The sequence below is a fragment of the Stenella coeruleoalba genome, assembly GCF_951394435.1.
Source record: "Stenella coeruleoalba genome assembly, chromosome: 6".
Taxonomy (NCBI): Eukaryota; Metazoa; Chordata; class Mammalia; order Artiodactyla; family Delphinidae; genus Stenella; species Stenella coeruleoalba.
The window spans coordinates 76,499,656-76,515,269 of NC_137151.1; the positions used below are offsets into that span (position 1 = coordinate 76,499,656).

At 36.6% G+C, this 15,614-nt stretch overlaps 1 protein-coding gene across 9 annotated transcripts in view; it reads left to right on the forward strand.

Moving 5' to 3' along the window:
• The window catches only part of ITGA4 (integrin subunit alpha 4), a 463,364-nt gene that overhangs the window by 420,985 nt on the left and 26,765 nt on the right, over positions 1-15,614 (forward strand). For all 9 annotated transcript variants that reach the window (XM_079924117.1, XM_079924118.1, XM_079924112.1 and 6 more), the window contains one exon: positions 9,942-10,091. In XM_079924117.1, coding sequence (XP_079780243.1) covers positions 9,942-10,091 — 150 coding nt within the window. The remainder of the gene's footprint in view (positions 1-9,941; positions 10,092-15,614) is intronic.

Genomic DNA, 15,614 nt, shown 5'->3' on the forward strand with positions numbered 1-15,614 from the left:
TGTTTTTATTAACAGATACGTAAACTTCAATATTATCAATACGCTTAAATCTTCTTGCATTGGTATCTTTTATAAAACACGGTGAAAAGCAAGTATTACTTGAACTAGCTGATCTATTCTTCCAGCGTCAAAATGTTAGAGGATCCTGTGACAGATCTAGATAATTCAAACTCTACTTTTTGCTTCTTCCTTATTTCACATTTATCACATTTTACCGCGTCACTGTTTTTTAAAGATTTGCCTTTTCCTCTTCACAATTGCTATTGTCCCTCTCTGTTTATGCACTTGCCTAAAAATGTAAGTGTCGAGTAGCTCTGCTGAGCCCCAGATCTATTCCTGGTAGATAATGGAGGGTGGGGGGAGGCAGGGAAGTTGGTTTATTTTTCATGTGACTTTAAGAAGCAGAATCCAACGTGACTGCTTTTGGATCGTGCCTTTGTCTCTATGCCAGCATTGTCGGTGATGTCAGTGGGAACTTGCACAGTTGTAGCGTGATGGGGATCATCTGTGGGCCAGGATGATGCTTCTCATGATGGTTTGGGGTATATCCTGCCAAAGCACAGCCAGTTTCATGTTTCTTTTATTAAAACACTCATTCCCAAACTGATCATCACGTTCCTTGCATTGATCACATTTTATCGTATGAAGCGGTGCCAGGTCTTTTTCATTAGGGAATGGTGTACTTCAACAGAAAAACTACTGTCACAAAAAAGCCAAACTATTCCCAGGAGCCTTTTCTGGGATTTCAAATAGTAGCCTCAGCTTAGAACTTAATTTTTCCTTAGATACTTATTCCAAGCAAATGCAAACAAGCATCAGGACTATTAAATGCTAACAGCAGTAATCCCTATGCTATTTCCTCATTTCCCTTAACAGTTTTTATTGTCGTACTAGAGTAAAGCTATTAGATGGTCGAGAGCCAAAAGTATAGAATGATATTAGTGCAACCATCATTGATGTGGTGGGGATTAAAGAGGGTTTTTTCTTTTTAATTCTGCATAGTTGATTTTACTCAGGTTAATCAATTTTAGAGCCTAACATTGAGACCATTTTAAAGGGCAGTAAAAGGACCAACATCAGGCATTGACAGACATATTGTGTTGAACCTGTATAAATGGCAGCAAATTGATCTGATTTATTTAGTCCCGTTTCTTGACATTGTTCCTATGACTAAGGGTTCATCAAAATTGTGCACTTTCTTCAGAATAGATTTGTACCAGAAATGACAATTTAGCAGAGGTTTCTGTGTTAGTTGCATATATACTTGTCACTACCATGGTAACACAACAAAAGCAGGTTACAGCCATGACTTTGGGCCATACTGTCAATGTCAAAAAAAGCACTTAGCTCTGGGATTGGTACATAGAGGGACTGTTTTTGAAAAAGTGATTGTTTCTTCCAATATTTTTTTTTCCTTCCTAACTTACCTTGCTTTTGTTTGGGACGTTTTAAAACTCATACATAGAAAGGCAAAAGGCTACTCCAACACTCTCCCTTGCAACAAATCCAAAGGCAGGTGTAAGAACCACAGAAACAGCTGCCCTAATCTTGAGTTTTGTCAAGGACCCCTAGCTGTTATTTAGGAGGAGATGAAAATATAATGAGTGCATTTCCCACCCCCACCAGCATGGTACCCGAGGCTTTCGGAAACATTAACCGGAATGTTCCTTTGCTCTGTAAAGCGCGTCCGGTGTCAGGAGTGTTAATATACATGTGCATTCTACCTCAGCGCCCCTTACAGTGAAATAAGGTGACACTTGTTAATTATGTGCTCAGGGCCACAGCCCCCACCTCTCAGAGGACTCCCTGCCTGCTGGTTAGGCATGCTTTCTTTGCATAGCTCCTGTTGGCTGTACCAATTAAGTTCCACTTCTTCCAGTTAATAGATATTGAGTACCTATGTAGTGTCAGGTTCTGTTTGAGACACTTATACAGGTCAGTGACTGAAACAAAATGATTACCACCCTCACAGAGTTTATAGTCTAGTGTGGTGAGATAAACAATGGCACAAAATGTAACGATACACAATAGTAACAAATAGTAACACAATAGTAACAAAATGTAATAGCACAATAGTAACAAAATGTAAATTTTATAGTATTTTAGAGCAGCAGACCCCAACCTTTTAGGCACCAGGGACCGGTTTCATGGAAGACAGTTTTTCCACTGGGGCGGGGGGGATGGTTCAGGAGGTAGTGTGAGCGATGGGGAGCGATGGGGAGCGGCAGATGAAGCTTCGCTCGCTCGCCCCTCACTCACCTCCTGCTGTGCAGCCCAGTTCCTAACAGGCCACAGACCGGTACCGGTCCATGGCCTGGGGATTGGGAACCCCTGTTTTAGAGGATTATATGGGTGATGGAAAAAGGAAAGGAGAGCAGAGCACAGGAAATTATAGGGTGCTGGGGAAGGAATGAAGAATGCAATTTTAAATAGGGTGAGCAGTGCGGGCCTCATTCAGAAGGTGACATCTGAGCAAAGACTTGTAGGAAGCTAAGAAGTTACCATGTAGACGTCTGGGGCAGTGGTCCGCAACTTTAGCATGCAACAGCCTTACCTGGGGGGCTTGTTGAAACACAGATTGCTGGGCCCCACCTAGAGTTCTTGATTCAGTATGTCTTCAATAAGGCCTGAGAATTTGCTTTTCTACAAAGTCCCCAGGTGATGCTGATGCTGCCAGCTTGAGAGCTGTACTTTGAGAACCCCTGATCCAGGAGGAGAACATTACTGAAAGAAGAGCTAGGTAAAAAAGCATCAGGAAAAGAATGAGCCTGGTTGTTTTAGGAAACCATGAGGAGGCAAGGATGGCTGGAAGAGTGAGCAAGGGGGAGAGCAGTAGAAAAAGAGTCAAATCGCATAAGACCCTGTGACTTTTTCTCCAAGTGACATGGGGATCTATTGTAGAGTTTGGGGCAGATAATTGACATGATCTGACTGAGTAATAAAAAGGAATACTCTGACTGCTATGTTGAGACTACACAGTAGGCGACCACAGGTTGACACAGGAAGAAGAGGACACTGCAATAAGCCAGGTGAGAGTTGATGGCTCCAACGAAGGTGGTAGCAGTGGATCTGCTGAGAAGTAGTAGAAGACAGATTCTACAAAATTTACTGACAGACTGATGTCTAGCATTTGAGAAAGAAAGGCTCCAAGACGACTCCAAAGTCATTAGCCCAAGCAACTAGAAGAATACAGTTTTCATCAATAGGGCAAGGGAAACAACTTTTGGGTGTAAAATGTTGGAGTTCAGTTGTGGACCTGCGGAGCTGGAGAGACCTATTTTACTTTTAAGTGTAAACAGCAATTAATCATTTGTATATACTCATCTGGAATTGGAGAGGGGCATGGAACTGGAAATCTAACAATGCATCTTTGGCATATGAATGGGTTTGAAAGTCATGTGAGGTGGCTGAGATCATCACAGGAGGAGAAAAGAGCTAAGGTCTGCACTCTGGACCCTACAACATGAAGTGGTTAGAGAGAAGAGAAGGCTTACAAAGGAGATGAGAAGGACTAACCAGTAAGGAAGAAAAAACAGGAGCTTGTGGCATCCCGGAAGTGAAGTGAACAAAGCAGGGCAAGGAGAAAGGCGTGACAGTGTTTTCAGTGCTTTCCTCTTAGTTGAAGAAGATGAGGGCTAAGAACTCACCATTGGCTTTAGCAATGTCGAAGCTATTGGTGATCATGACAACAGCAGTTCAGAGGAAAAGGAGGAGAGGAATTGGAGACAGGGTGTAGCTTATTCTTTCACAGATTTTTGTTCCTAGGGGAGCTAAAGAAAAGGGGTGGGGAGTCAGTAGCTGACAAGAGAAGTGGAGAGACTTTTTGTTTCTTTTAAGATGGGAGGAATAGCATGCTTTTATGCTGATGGGTGTGTTCCAATAGAGTAAATGAGACAGATACGAGGAAAGAATCGTCAGTGCAAAGAGGGCAAAAAGGGTGGGATTAATTGTACAGATGAAAGGATTGATTCTAGATAGCACATGCATAGTTCATTTGTTTATTTGCTTGCAGATGCTGGGCAGATGTGGTTGAGAGGACTGGAAGTTCTCTTCTGATTGCTTTAATATTATCAGCGAAGTAAGAAGCAAAGGCATTAGCTTCCATCGGAATGGGAGAAGTGGTGTTTAGAGTTCGGGAAGAAGATGTGAAGTAGTCTTCTAGGAGAGTGGGAGAGTGAGAAAGTACAGTGTGGTCCTGAGATGGAGTTAGGCTCTAAGTTGCATCAGAAAGTGAGACGAGTCAGTATGGTTGTGGTTTTTTCCAGTCATGTTCAACCTTACAGGTGGGGGTAGATGAAGAGTTACAATCAACCATGGTTGTGGTCTGCCAATAGAGTGAAGCAAAGAAGGAACGCACGAGAGAGCCGAGGAGTATGCGAGGGAGTGGTTATATTTTTGGCCATGAAGATTAAGCAGGGTAAGGAGAGGAGAGAGGACAGCAAGAGGGTGTGTGAGGGACAGGGGAACAAAGTTGAATTGGAGGTCCCAGTGGCAGCAGCACATTGTTGGACTTGAGTATTAAAGAGAATGAGCCAGAAAGATTTCATCAGTATGACAACATGTTAGAGCCATTGGGGACCTGAAGGTGAGAAAAAGAATTGAATTTTATTTTTGTTCTTGCTCACAACCCCTTGATGATCTCACATAAATGAAAGTCTTTAAACCTACTTATATTTAAAAAAAACCTATCACAGTCTTTGATAGTAGAGAATTTGGCTATTTTAGAAAATCCACATCTTCTCATAAAACTTGACTTTTATTAAGTCCTTTTAATCACACATTCTCTAGTTTCATGTATTGGATCTTCTTGGAATATAGGAGACATTGTTAGCAATCTAATAAGTATCACATCACTAGCATATGCATTTGCTGGTATGTTATTTTTCTGAGACTATATGGTCATTTACCTGGTTGGTAAGCACATCAGTTTTCTCACGTCTGCTTCATCTACCCATAATTAAAACGGGTATTACATAAGACTGTTTTATGTGGACGGTCAAAATGTATTCCTCAGAAAATAAGGCAGAAATTATTTTTTTCCTTATAGAACTCCATTTTTTGGTGGTTTTTAATTATGCCAAGCTTTATTTTTTACTGCTAGAGCCTTACAATTATTAGATGTTATGAAAGGAGAATCTAGAATTTAGAGTTGGGAGTTAATAAAAGGTTTCTATGGTAGAAGGCAAATGGTTAATTTTTTAGACCTTATAGTGTTTTATCTATTGAAATTCTGTTCTCTTGGACCTCGCTTTTCCCTTTATGAAAATGTTTCCCCATCCATGTAAGCATATGAAAATGAATCTTTGTTATCTTCAAAGGTACAACTTGATTAGGTCTTAGAGATTTCTTAGGACAAGATTTTAGGACAAAGGATAATTTTGAGGCTGTTTTGATTTAGAGAAACCCATTCAACAATTGGCAGCAATATTTAGAAATGTTGGAGCAGCCATGGTAGTGAGACTTACCTTCAGGTTTTTAGAGATATTTCTTGATTGATCTTGATGGAATCTCTGCATCAAAATACTCTCTGATGTTTGAGAAGAAAACAAACATTCCCTTCCTGTCTACAGCATTCCATAAAATCTAGAAATATTTAGCTTAGTCATTGGACCAGGAATGCCTGTCTCTACTGGTATCTGAGATCCAGTGAGTTCAGTGGCCTTAGTATGTTGTATAATAATCATGAAATCAACCCGCCTATGTATTTAATAGATTAGTTTATTCTTTCTTTCCTTTGGTTTCTCTAAATTCTGGATTTTGGACTTCTGAAATAAAGGAATTTTATTTTGTTATCTAAGTCTTAGGTAACTTACAAAACCCATCATTTTCAGTAATAACTTCAAAAAATGAACACGTATTTGATTACTAAATATATGTATTTGTATTTTATTTGCTTATATTTTTAAGCTATACAAACACATAGTTTGATGAAGTACCATTTGCTCCAAAGTAGTTATATTTTAACCACTGTGGACCAGTCCATATATGCATGCATTTCTGCTGAAAATCTAAGTACAGACCAACTATATAACTATACTGATACTATGGTAACCTAGAAGATGATTGATTATTCCAACATATATTAATTCTTTGTTAGATGACAAGGTCTTTGAAGACAGGATATTATCTTTTCCATGTTTGTTTTCTTCTTAGAGCTAGCACAACTCATTACATAAGGCCCCCAATCAATCAATATTTAATAAATTTATAGATGATGTGTTCTCAGAGCTTTTTAAAGAATTCTGTGAGGGAAAATCTGTAATGTTCTATTCGTGTGATGGTGAGGGCACCTGTCTTGGGGGTGTTGTCTTTTCTCAGGAAGTTGTAGTCCCAGATGTTTGACAGTTCACCCTCTGAAACATACTTACCAGATAAAATGGTTATAATTACACAAGGCATTGCTAGCTCAGATTCCAATCTATGCCTCAGTCTTAACCTTCTCCACACAAATCTGATCACATTCCTTCTTAAAATTCTTCTGTGTAAGAATTTTCCCATGACCTTTCGAGTGTAGGTTAGGTGGCCCTCCCTCTTCTGTACTTGTGTCTGCATGTATCAGAATGCTCACGCCTCCACCACATGTGTGGATTTATGGGTTTTAAAGTGTAATGTAGGCACTGGCTTTCAGTTTTGTATCCCTAGATCCTGTCTTCTACAGAGTAGACCCATGAATAGATATTTTCACATGTTTATTTATACCTCAACATCATTGTTCATTAAGTAATATTTTATAAATATTTCTGGCTCCATCCTTTAAATAAATTCCCTCACTGCATAAACACAATAGGATGACGTGGGCCTACAGCTCAGTTCTCAAGCTGGCCATAATAAAAATTTCTGTGAAAGTCAGACAAGAAGGCAGACTTTGTGTAATTTCAGGCATGTGCTAATTTGTATGCTTGTGGGTGCCCTGTTTTATGTAATTGTCCATAAAAATGTGGCATGGAATCTTCATTATTTTTAATATAGATAGCACATGCCATCCAAATTAAAAATTTTAAGCAAATCTACTTTTTCCTCCTGTATATTAATTAGTCACTTTAAGAATTTTTGATATTATAGCTTTTGTCCTTAGGTGGAGCTGTTAAAGTTAAGTAAGTGTGAATATCTGTCAAATACAGTTCTTGCAAGAGTGCACGTACATTTTATATATTGTGAGAAAGGCGTAATTAATAGCAAATTAGGATAATGAAAGTAATATACACCAGATGTAGAGAAGACCTTGTGGAAAATTAGTATGAATTAGATAACATGTGATGTGGTCAAAGCAAGCTTGTTGAGAAGAATTAAAACAGTGGACATGTGGAGGGACAGTCAGTGGCTGTCTAGCTCCTACACCTAGGGAATAATTTAATCAAGTTTGCTATTGTAATACTCAGGGCTTCAAGCTGTTCCATTTTCACAAGTTGATAACTTGGGATTTGGACCTTGATTTGCAGCATTCCTATATGGTCAAGGTTTCGAGTTGAGATGATCACTTACCAAGTAATCTAATAAAAACATCTCCATGTGTGAGAATGGAAAAGCCATGAGAGATCTTGAGTACTCTGAGTCATGCTACACATCTTCCAGGTACCACTTAATTAATACAAGTCTAATAGTTGTATTAGTAGAAAACGTAGCTCATTTTCTATTTAGTGTTCACTGGTTGGCAATAGACTAATTTTCTTTTTTCTTATTCCTTCCAAATAGTCACCAGAATTTATTATAAGAAATTGAACTTCTGTAATTTCTTGGTTGGCTTATATAGCTACATTTTGCAGTAATATACACATAATAATTATAATATTTAACATCTATTGAGACCTTAATACGTACCAGGCATTGTACTAAGTGTTTTACATACATTATGTCATTGAATCCTCACAATAAGGTATAGGTGTCGTAATCATCATTTTCATTATCATTATTACCAACCATTTTCAGATGAGGTAATAGTTCCATAGACAGATCATGTAATTTGCCCAAGGTTACATATAGATAACAAGTGAAGGACCTGAGGTTTGAACCCCAGTACTCTACCTTCAGACCACTTGCTTTTAACCAATTTATATATATATATATATTTATATAATTTATATATAATGTTGTAAATGATGAGAAAAAACAATTACATCCTTTTTTATAATTACATAAAAGACATAGGATAGGTGTAGTCTTATGTGAAATGTCATCTTTATTAACTTCATTGATTTTTATCAAAAGTTACTATAGGCATAAATAGCGTAGCAGTAATCTGTATGATAGGTATTTTTTTCTATTCAGTAGGGATTGTTAATTTATGAGCTTTGGAAATCTGCTTTTAGGCAGAAATGTTTAAGCTATATTCCAACTCTGAATTGTCTAGATAAATAGAAATCCGCTGACATTATTCAGTAGGAGGTCTGTCAATTACAGTGTCATAGATCTACTAAGGAACTCACTAAGTGTAAATATAAACCTCATAAATATAAAGCTCAATTATGGTTAAAATTAATATGTCTAGTCCCAATGAAGACACTTGAGTTTCTTTAGTGGGACTTTGATGAATCTATTTTTTTTTTAAATCAGAAGAAATGTAAATTGAAACGGGCATATGAAACGTAGAGTCAAGCCAAGCTTTACATTTAAATTGTTAGTGTGAAAGACAAAGTGTGTGACCAATTCTTTGAATATCATCTGAGTATAGTAACAATTCTAATACCAAGAAAAAGAAAAAGAAAAACTGCATAGTTCCTGTGTAGGTGGACTGTATCTGCTGATCGTGAGCTTCTCTCTCAAATCCTGATATAATATCTACTTTTAATTTTTGTTGTGCATAAGCTACTTGTTCTATAGATTTGCCATCAACATGTCTTATATCGTGCAGTTTAAATTGTCAACTGAATTCTGTTATAAATCCTCATGGATTACTTTATAGTGGAATCTTATTTGCCCATCCTCTTAGATAGGGAGAAAAATAAATGAGTCTGCTTTGTTCAAGATATTTTGAAAATCTCATATCTGTATAGGCAGGGCTGCTCTGAGAAGCGCTTTCTAAGAGATGCCATGTTTTTTATCTTACTTGACTTCCTTTTTTTTTTTTTTCACAGACTTGGGATTCTAGAACACCTTTACTCTTTAGGGAAGTGTTTTCTTAATTGAATGCCAAACTACTTCAAAGTTATTTTCTTGTCAGTTATTTTAGTGTTTGTGCATGTTTATGTTAGCAAATAATTTTGATAGTAATGTTGTACATTCCCATTTAATGAAGGGGCTATTGAATAATCAAATGAAAAGATGAAATAAATTTAAAGTTCATGGGAAAATGTTTTTTAAAAGAGAGAAAAATAATGCCTGCATGTAGAAATAAAGATTAAAATATATGAATTGACAACCAGTGTAATAAACTCAAGAGTCATTCCTTGGGGGGCAGAAGACAATAAATTTTAAAAACCTAATCACTCAAAGACTTTTTGACTACATATAAAGAAGATTAAGAATGATAAATGCTGTGTAAAAAATTAGTAAGATATTAAACTTAAAAGAGTGTCATACAGAGCAGAATGGATTCCAAATGGGTTACAATTCCTGTATCATTGATAAATAAATCCAAGAACTCTTTCTTTATAAAGTGTAAAAGCACAATAAATGTAGAAAAACTGTAACAACTAATAAGAAAATTGTATGCATAGAAAATAGCATTGAAGAAAATATGCCAAAATGTAGACCTGCATAACTATTATTGGATAGTTACGGTTTTTCATTTTTAATACGTTTTGTCTTTTTCCTAATAAATGTGATTGCTTTTGTAATGTGTGAAAATAGTTCAATTTTTTAACAATTTAGCTTAAAAGGAAAGGATTTTCTTTGACTTCCATATATTGTGTTTGACCTTATGCAGGAAAGGAGGGACTTTATATATATTTTTTATTTAGATGCTTATTTTTGTTATTAATTCATATGGCTTTCAATTTCTTTAGAAAGATGTACGAGACATCCTCACCCCAATTCAGATTGAAGCCGCTTACCACCTGGGACATCATGTCATCAGTAAACGAAGTACAGAGGAATTCCCACCACTTCAGCCAATTCTTCAGCAGAAGAAAGAAAAAGACATCATTGCAAAAACAGTAGGAAATTTTTCCTTTATTTGAAACATCATGTGACATATAACTGAAGAAATTTTTTTGAAATAGTACATAGTTCTGAGGAAATGAACTCCCTCTAAATTTCTTTAAAATTATGTTTTTATAAAAAAGATTTATGGTATGTCTTGTTTTCCATTTTTCTTTATTTTTAATATTCCCTTTAGGATATTGAACTGAATACTTTTAAATATGCATTTAGTCATAACAGTGGTTTCCCATATACATAAAATGTTAATTTTCTCTCCTTGATGCCTTGCCAGTGAAAAAAATATATTTCCAGAGAGCACTCCTAATGGAAGTGAGTTGCATTCATGAGTTATTCAGCATCGTCATGTGTGTTCAGCTTATCTTTCTCATTTTCTGTCTCCTTCTTTTTCAGTTTGTCTCCCTCTCAGTCACCCTACCCACAGATTCACTCATGTCTTGTTAGTCAGATTTTACTCATTTATAAACGTGTATCTATGTTACACAACAGTTTCTCTTTTTAACTTAACTGTATGTGCATTTTGAGATGGATCCTGCATTCTAAACAGTGAACAGCTTTTTAAAATGTATCCCTGAAGTGATGAAAGGGAAAAACCTACAACCAAGATTACTCTACCCAGCAAGGATCTCATTCAGATTTGATGGAGAAATTTAAAACTTTACACAAAAGCAAAAGCTAAGAGAATTCAGTGCCACCAAACCAGCTTTACAGCAAATGCTAAAGGAACTTCTCTAGGCAGGAAACACAACAGAAGGAAAAGACCTACGAAAACAAACCCAAAACAATTAAGAAGATGGTAATAGGAACATACATATCAATAATTACCTTAAATGTAAATGGATTAAATGCTCCAACCAAAAGACAGAGACTGGCTGAATGGATACCAAAAAAAGCCCCGTATACATGCTGTCTACAAGAGACCCACTTCAGACCTAGGGACACATACAGAGTGAAAGTGAGGGGATGGAAAAAGATATTCCATGCAAATGGAAACCAAAAGAAAGCTGGAGTAGCAATTCTCATATCAGGCAAAATAGACTTTAACATAAAGACTATTACGAGAGACAAAGAAGGACACTACACAATGATCAAGGGATCAATCCAAGAAGAAGATATAACAATTGTACGTATTTATGCACCCAACATAGGAGCACCTCAATACAGAAGGCAAATGCTAACAGCCATAAAAGGGGAAATCGACAGTAACACATTCATAGTAGGGGACTTTAACACCCCCCTTTCACCAATGGACAGATCATCCAAAATGAAAATAAATAAGAAAACACAAACTTTAAATGATACATTAAACAAGATGGACTTAATTGATATTTATAGGACATTCCATCCAAAAACAACAGAATACACTTTCCTAAGTGCTCATGGAACATTCTCCAAGATAGATCACATCTTGGGTCACAAATCAAGCCTTGGTAAATTTAAGAAAATTGAAATCATATCAAGTATATTTTCTGACCACAATGCTATGAGACTAGATATCAATTACAGGAAAAAGTCTGTAAAAAATACAAACACATGGAGGCTAAACAATGCACTACTTAATAATCAAGAGATCACTGAAGAAATCAAAGAGGAAATCAATACCTAGAAGCAAATGACAATTAAAACATGAAGACCCAAAACCTATGGGATGCAGCAAAAGCAATTCTAAGAGGGAAGTATATAGCAATACAAAATCCTACCTCAGGAAACAAGAAACATCTCAAATAAACAACCTAACCTTACACCTTAAGCAATTAGAGAAAGAAGAAAAAAACCCAAGGTTAGCAGAAGGAAAGAAATCATAAAGATGAGATCAGAAATAAATGGAAAAGAAGGAAACAGTAGCAAAGATCAATAAAACTAACAGCTGGTTCTTTGAGAACATAAGCAAAATTGATAAACCATTAGCCAGACTCATCAAGAAAAAAAGGGAGAAGACTCAAATCAATAGAATTAGAAATGAAAAAGAAGTAACAACTGACACTGCAAAAATACAAAGGATCATGAGAAATTACTACAAGCAACTATATGCCAATAAAATGGACAACCTGGAAGAAATGTACAAATTCTCAGAAAAGCAGAACCTTCTGAGACTGACCCAGGAAGAAATAGAAAATATAAACAGACCAATCACAAGCACTGAAATTGAGACTGTGATTTAAAATCTTCCAACAAACAAAAGCCGAGGACCAGATGGCTTCACAGGCAAATTCTATCAAATATTTATAGAAGAGCTAACACCTATACTTCTCAAACTCTTCCAAAATATAGCAGAGGAAGGAACACTCCCAAACTCATTCTGTGAGGCCACCCTGATACCAAAACCAGACAAAGATGTCACAGAGAAGGAAAACTATAGGCCAATATCACTGATGAACATAGATGCAAAAAACCTCAACAAAATACCAGCAAACAGAATCCAGCAGCACATTAAAAGGATCATACAGCATGATCAAATGGGGTTTAGCCCAGGAAAGCAAGGATTCTTCAATATATGCAAATCAATCAATGTGATAAACCATATTAACAAATTGAAGGAGAAAAACCATACGATCATCCCAGTAGATGCAGAAAAAGCTTTTGACAAAATTCAGCACACATTTATGATAAAAACCCTCCAGAAAGTAGGCGTAGAGAGAACTTACCTCAACATAATAAAGGCCATATTTGACAAACCCACAGCGAACATCATTCTCAATGGTGAAACACTGAAAGCATTTCCTCTAAGATCAGGAAAAAGACAAGGGTGCCCACTCTCACCACTGTTATTCAACATAGTTTTGGAAGTTTAGCCACAGCAATCAGAGAACAAAAAGAAATGAATCCAAATCAGAAAAGAAGATACAAAACTGTCACTTTTTGCAGATGACATGATCCTATACATAGAGAATCCTAAAGATGCTACCAGAAAACTACTAGAGCTAATCAATGAATTTGGTAAAGTAGCAGGATACAAAATTAATGCACAGAAATCTCTTGCATTCCTGTACATTAATGATGAAAAATCTGAAAGAGAAATTAAGGAAACACTCCCATTTACCATTGCAAAAAAAGAATAAAATACCTAGGAATAAACCTACCTAAGGAGACAAAAGACCTGTATGCAGAAAACTATAAGACACTGATGAAAGAAATTAAAGATGATGCAAACAGATGGAGAGATATACCGTGTTCTTGGATTGGAAGAATCAACATTGTGCAAATGACTCTACTACCCAAAGCCATCTGCAGATTCAACGCAATCCCTATCAAACTACCAATGGCGTTTTTCACAGAAATAGAACAAAAAATTTCACAATTTGTGTGGAAACACAAAAGACCCTGAATAGCCAAAGCGATCTTGAGAAAGAAAAATGGAGCTGGAGGAATCAGACTCCCAGACTTCATACTATACTACAAAGCTACAGTAATAAAGACAGTATGGTACTGGCACAAAAACAGAAATATAAATCAATAGAACAGGATAGAAAGCCCAGAGATAAACCCATGCACATATGGTCACCTTATTTTTGATAAAGGAGGCAAGAATATACAGTGGAGAAAAGACAGCCTCTTCAATAAATGGTGCTGGGAAAACTGGACAGCTACATGTAAAAGAATGAAATTAGAACACTCCCTAACACCATACACAAAAATGAACTCAAAATGGATTAAAGACCTAAATGTAAGGCCAGACACTTTCAAACTCTTAGAGGAAAACGTAGGCAGAACACTGTATGACATAAATCACAGCAAGGTCCTTTTTGACCCACCTCCTAGAGAAATGGAAATAAAAACAAAAATAAACAAATGGGACCTAATGAAACTTAAAAGCTTTTGCACAGCAAAGGAAACCATAAGCAAGACCAAAAGACAACCCTCAGAAATGGAGAAAATATTTGCAAATGAAGCAACTGACAAAGGATTGATCTCCAAAATTTACAAGCAGCTCATGCAGCCCAATATCAAAAAAGGAAACAACCCAATCCAAGAATGGGCAGAAGACCTAAACAGACATTTCTCCAAAGAAGATACCCAGATTTCCAACAAACACATGAAAGAATGCTCAACATCACTAATCATTAGAGAAATGCAAATCAAAACTACGATCAGGTATCACCTCACACCTGTCAGAATGGCCATCATCAAAAAATCTACAAACAATAAATGCTGGAGAGCGTGTGGAGAAAAGGGAACCCTCATGCACTGTTGGTGGGAATGTAAATTGATACAGCTACTATGGAGAACTGTATGGAGGTTCCTTAAAAAACTAAAAATAGAATTACCATACGACCCAGCAATCCCACTACTGGGCATATACCCTGAGAAAACCATAATTCAGAAAGAGTCATGTACCACAATGTTCATTGCAGCTCTATTGACAATAGCCAGGACATGGAAGCAACCTAAGTGTCCATCGACAGATGAATGGATAAAGAAGATGTGGCATATATATACAATGGAATATTACTCAGCCATAAAAAGAAATGAAATTGAGTTATTTGTAGTGAGGTGGATGGACCTAGACACTGTCATACAGAGTGAAGTAAGTCAGAAAGAGAAAAACAAATACCGTATGCTAACACATATATATGGAATCAAAAAAAAAAAGGTCATGAAGAACCTAGGGGCAAGACGGGAATAAAGACGCAGACCTACCAGAGAATGGACTTGAGGATATGGGGAGGGGGAAGGGTAAGCTGTGACAAAGTGAGAAAATGGCATATACATATATACACTACCAAACGTAAAATAGATAGCTAGTGGGAAGCAGCCACATAGCACAGGGAGATCAGCTCTGTGCTTTGTGACCACCTAGAGGGGTGGGATAGGGAGGGTGGGAGGAAGGGTGATGCAAGAGGGAAGAGATATGGGGACATATGTATAACCGATTCACTTTTTTATAAAGCAGAAATTGACACACCATTGTAAAGCAATTATACTCTAATGATGATTTTTTTTTAAATTTAAAATAAATGTATCCCAAAATATATCAGTTTCACTCACTGTGTGTTTATTCCCAGGAGTCCAGTTGTTCAGACTTTTACTGTCCAACAACACAAAGACAGAGTCAACAGGATGTTTGGCGCCATGGTTAAAGCATTCATTAAAACATTCAGTAATGGCACACAGAATGCAAAAGATGAAAGGGACATTTAAAGGTCCTGTTCATATCCTGTCCAGATAAAATTGCCCCTAAGTCGCTTTAACATATTTGAGCTTGCAGTCAGCACTGTCTGGTCTACAATACTAGATCAAATGAAGATAATAAATTAAGAGCAAAGTCTTTCTATAGCCTTGTATGAAAATATTTATGGAAGTCGGTTTTTTTCACTCTTCTGTTGAACTTCAGTTTTCAATATCAACTACTTTTAAATGTCTTTAATAATGAACCTCTCAATATTGCAAAGTACATAAGCCCAAACCTTAGCAATTTATAGTTATATTAGAATGAGCTACAAATGAGCTACATTTTGATTCTTCAAGCCACCTGCTTTACAAATAAGAGAAGTAGAAAAAAATTATATTAATAATCTAGA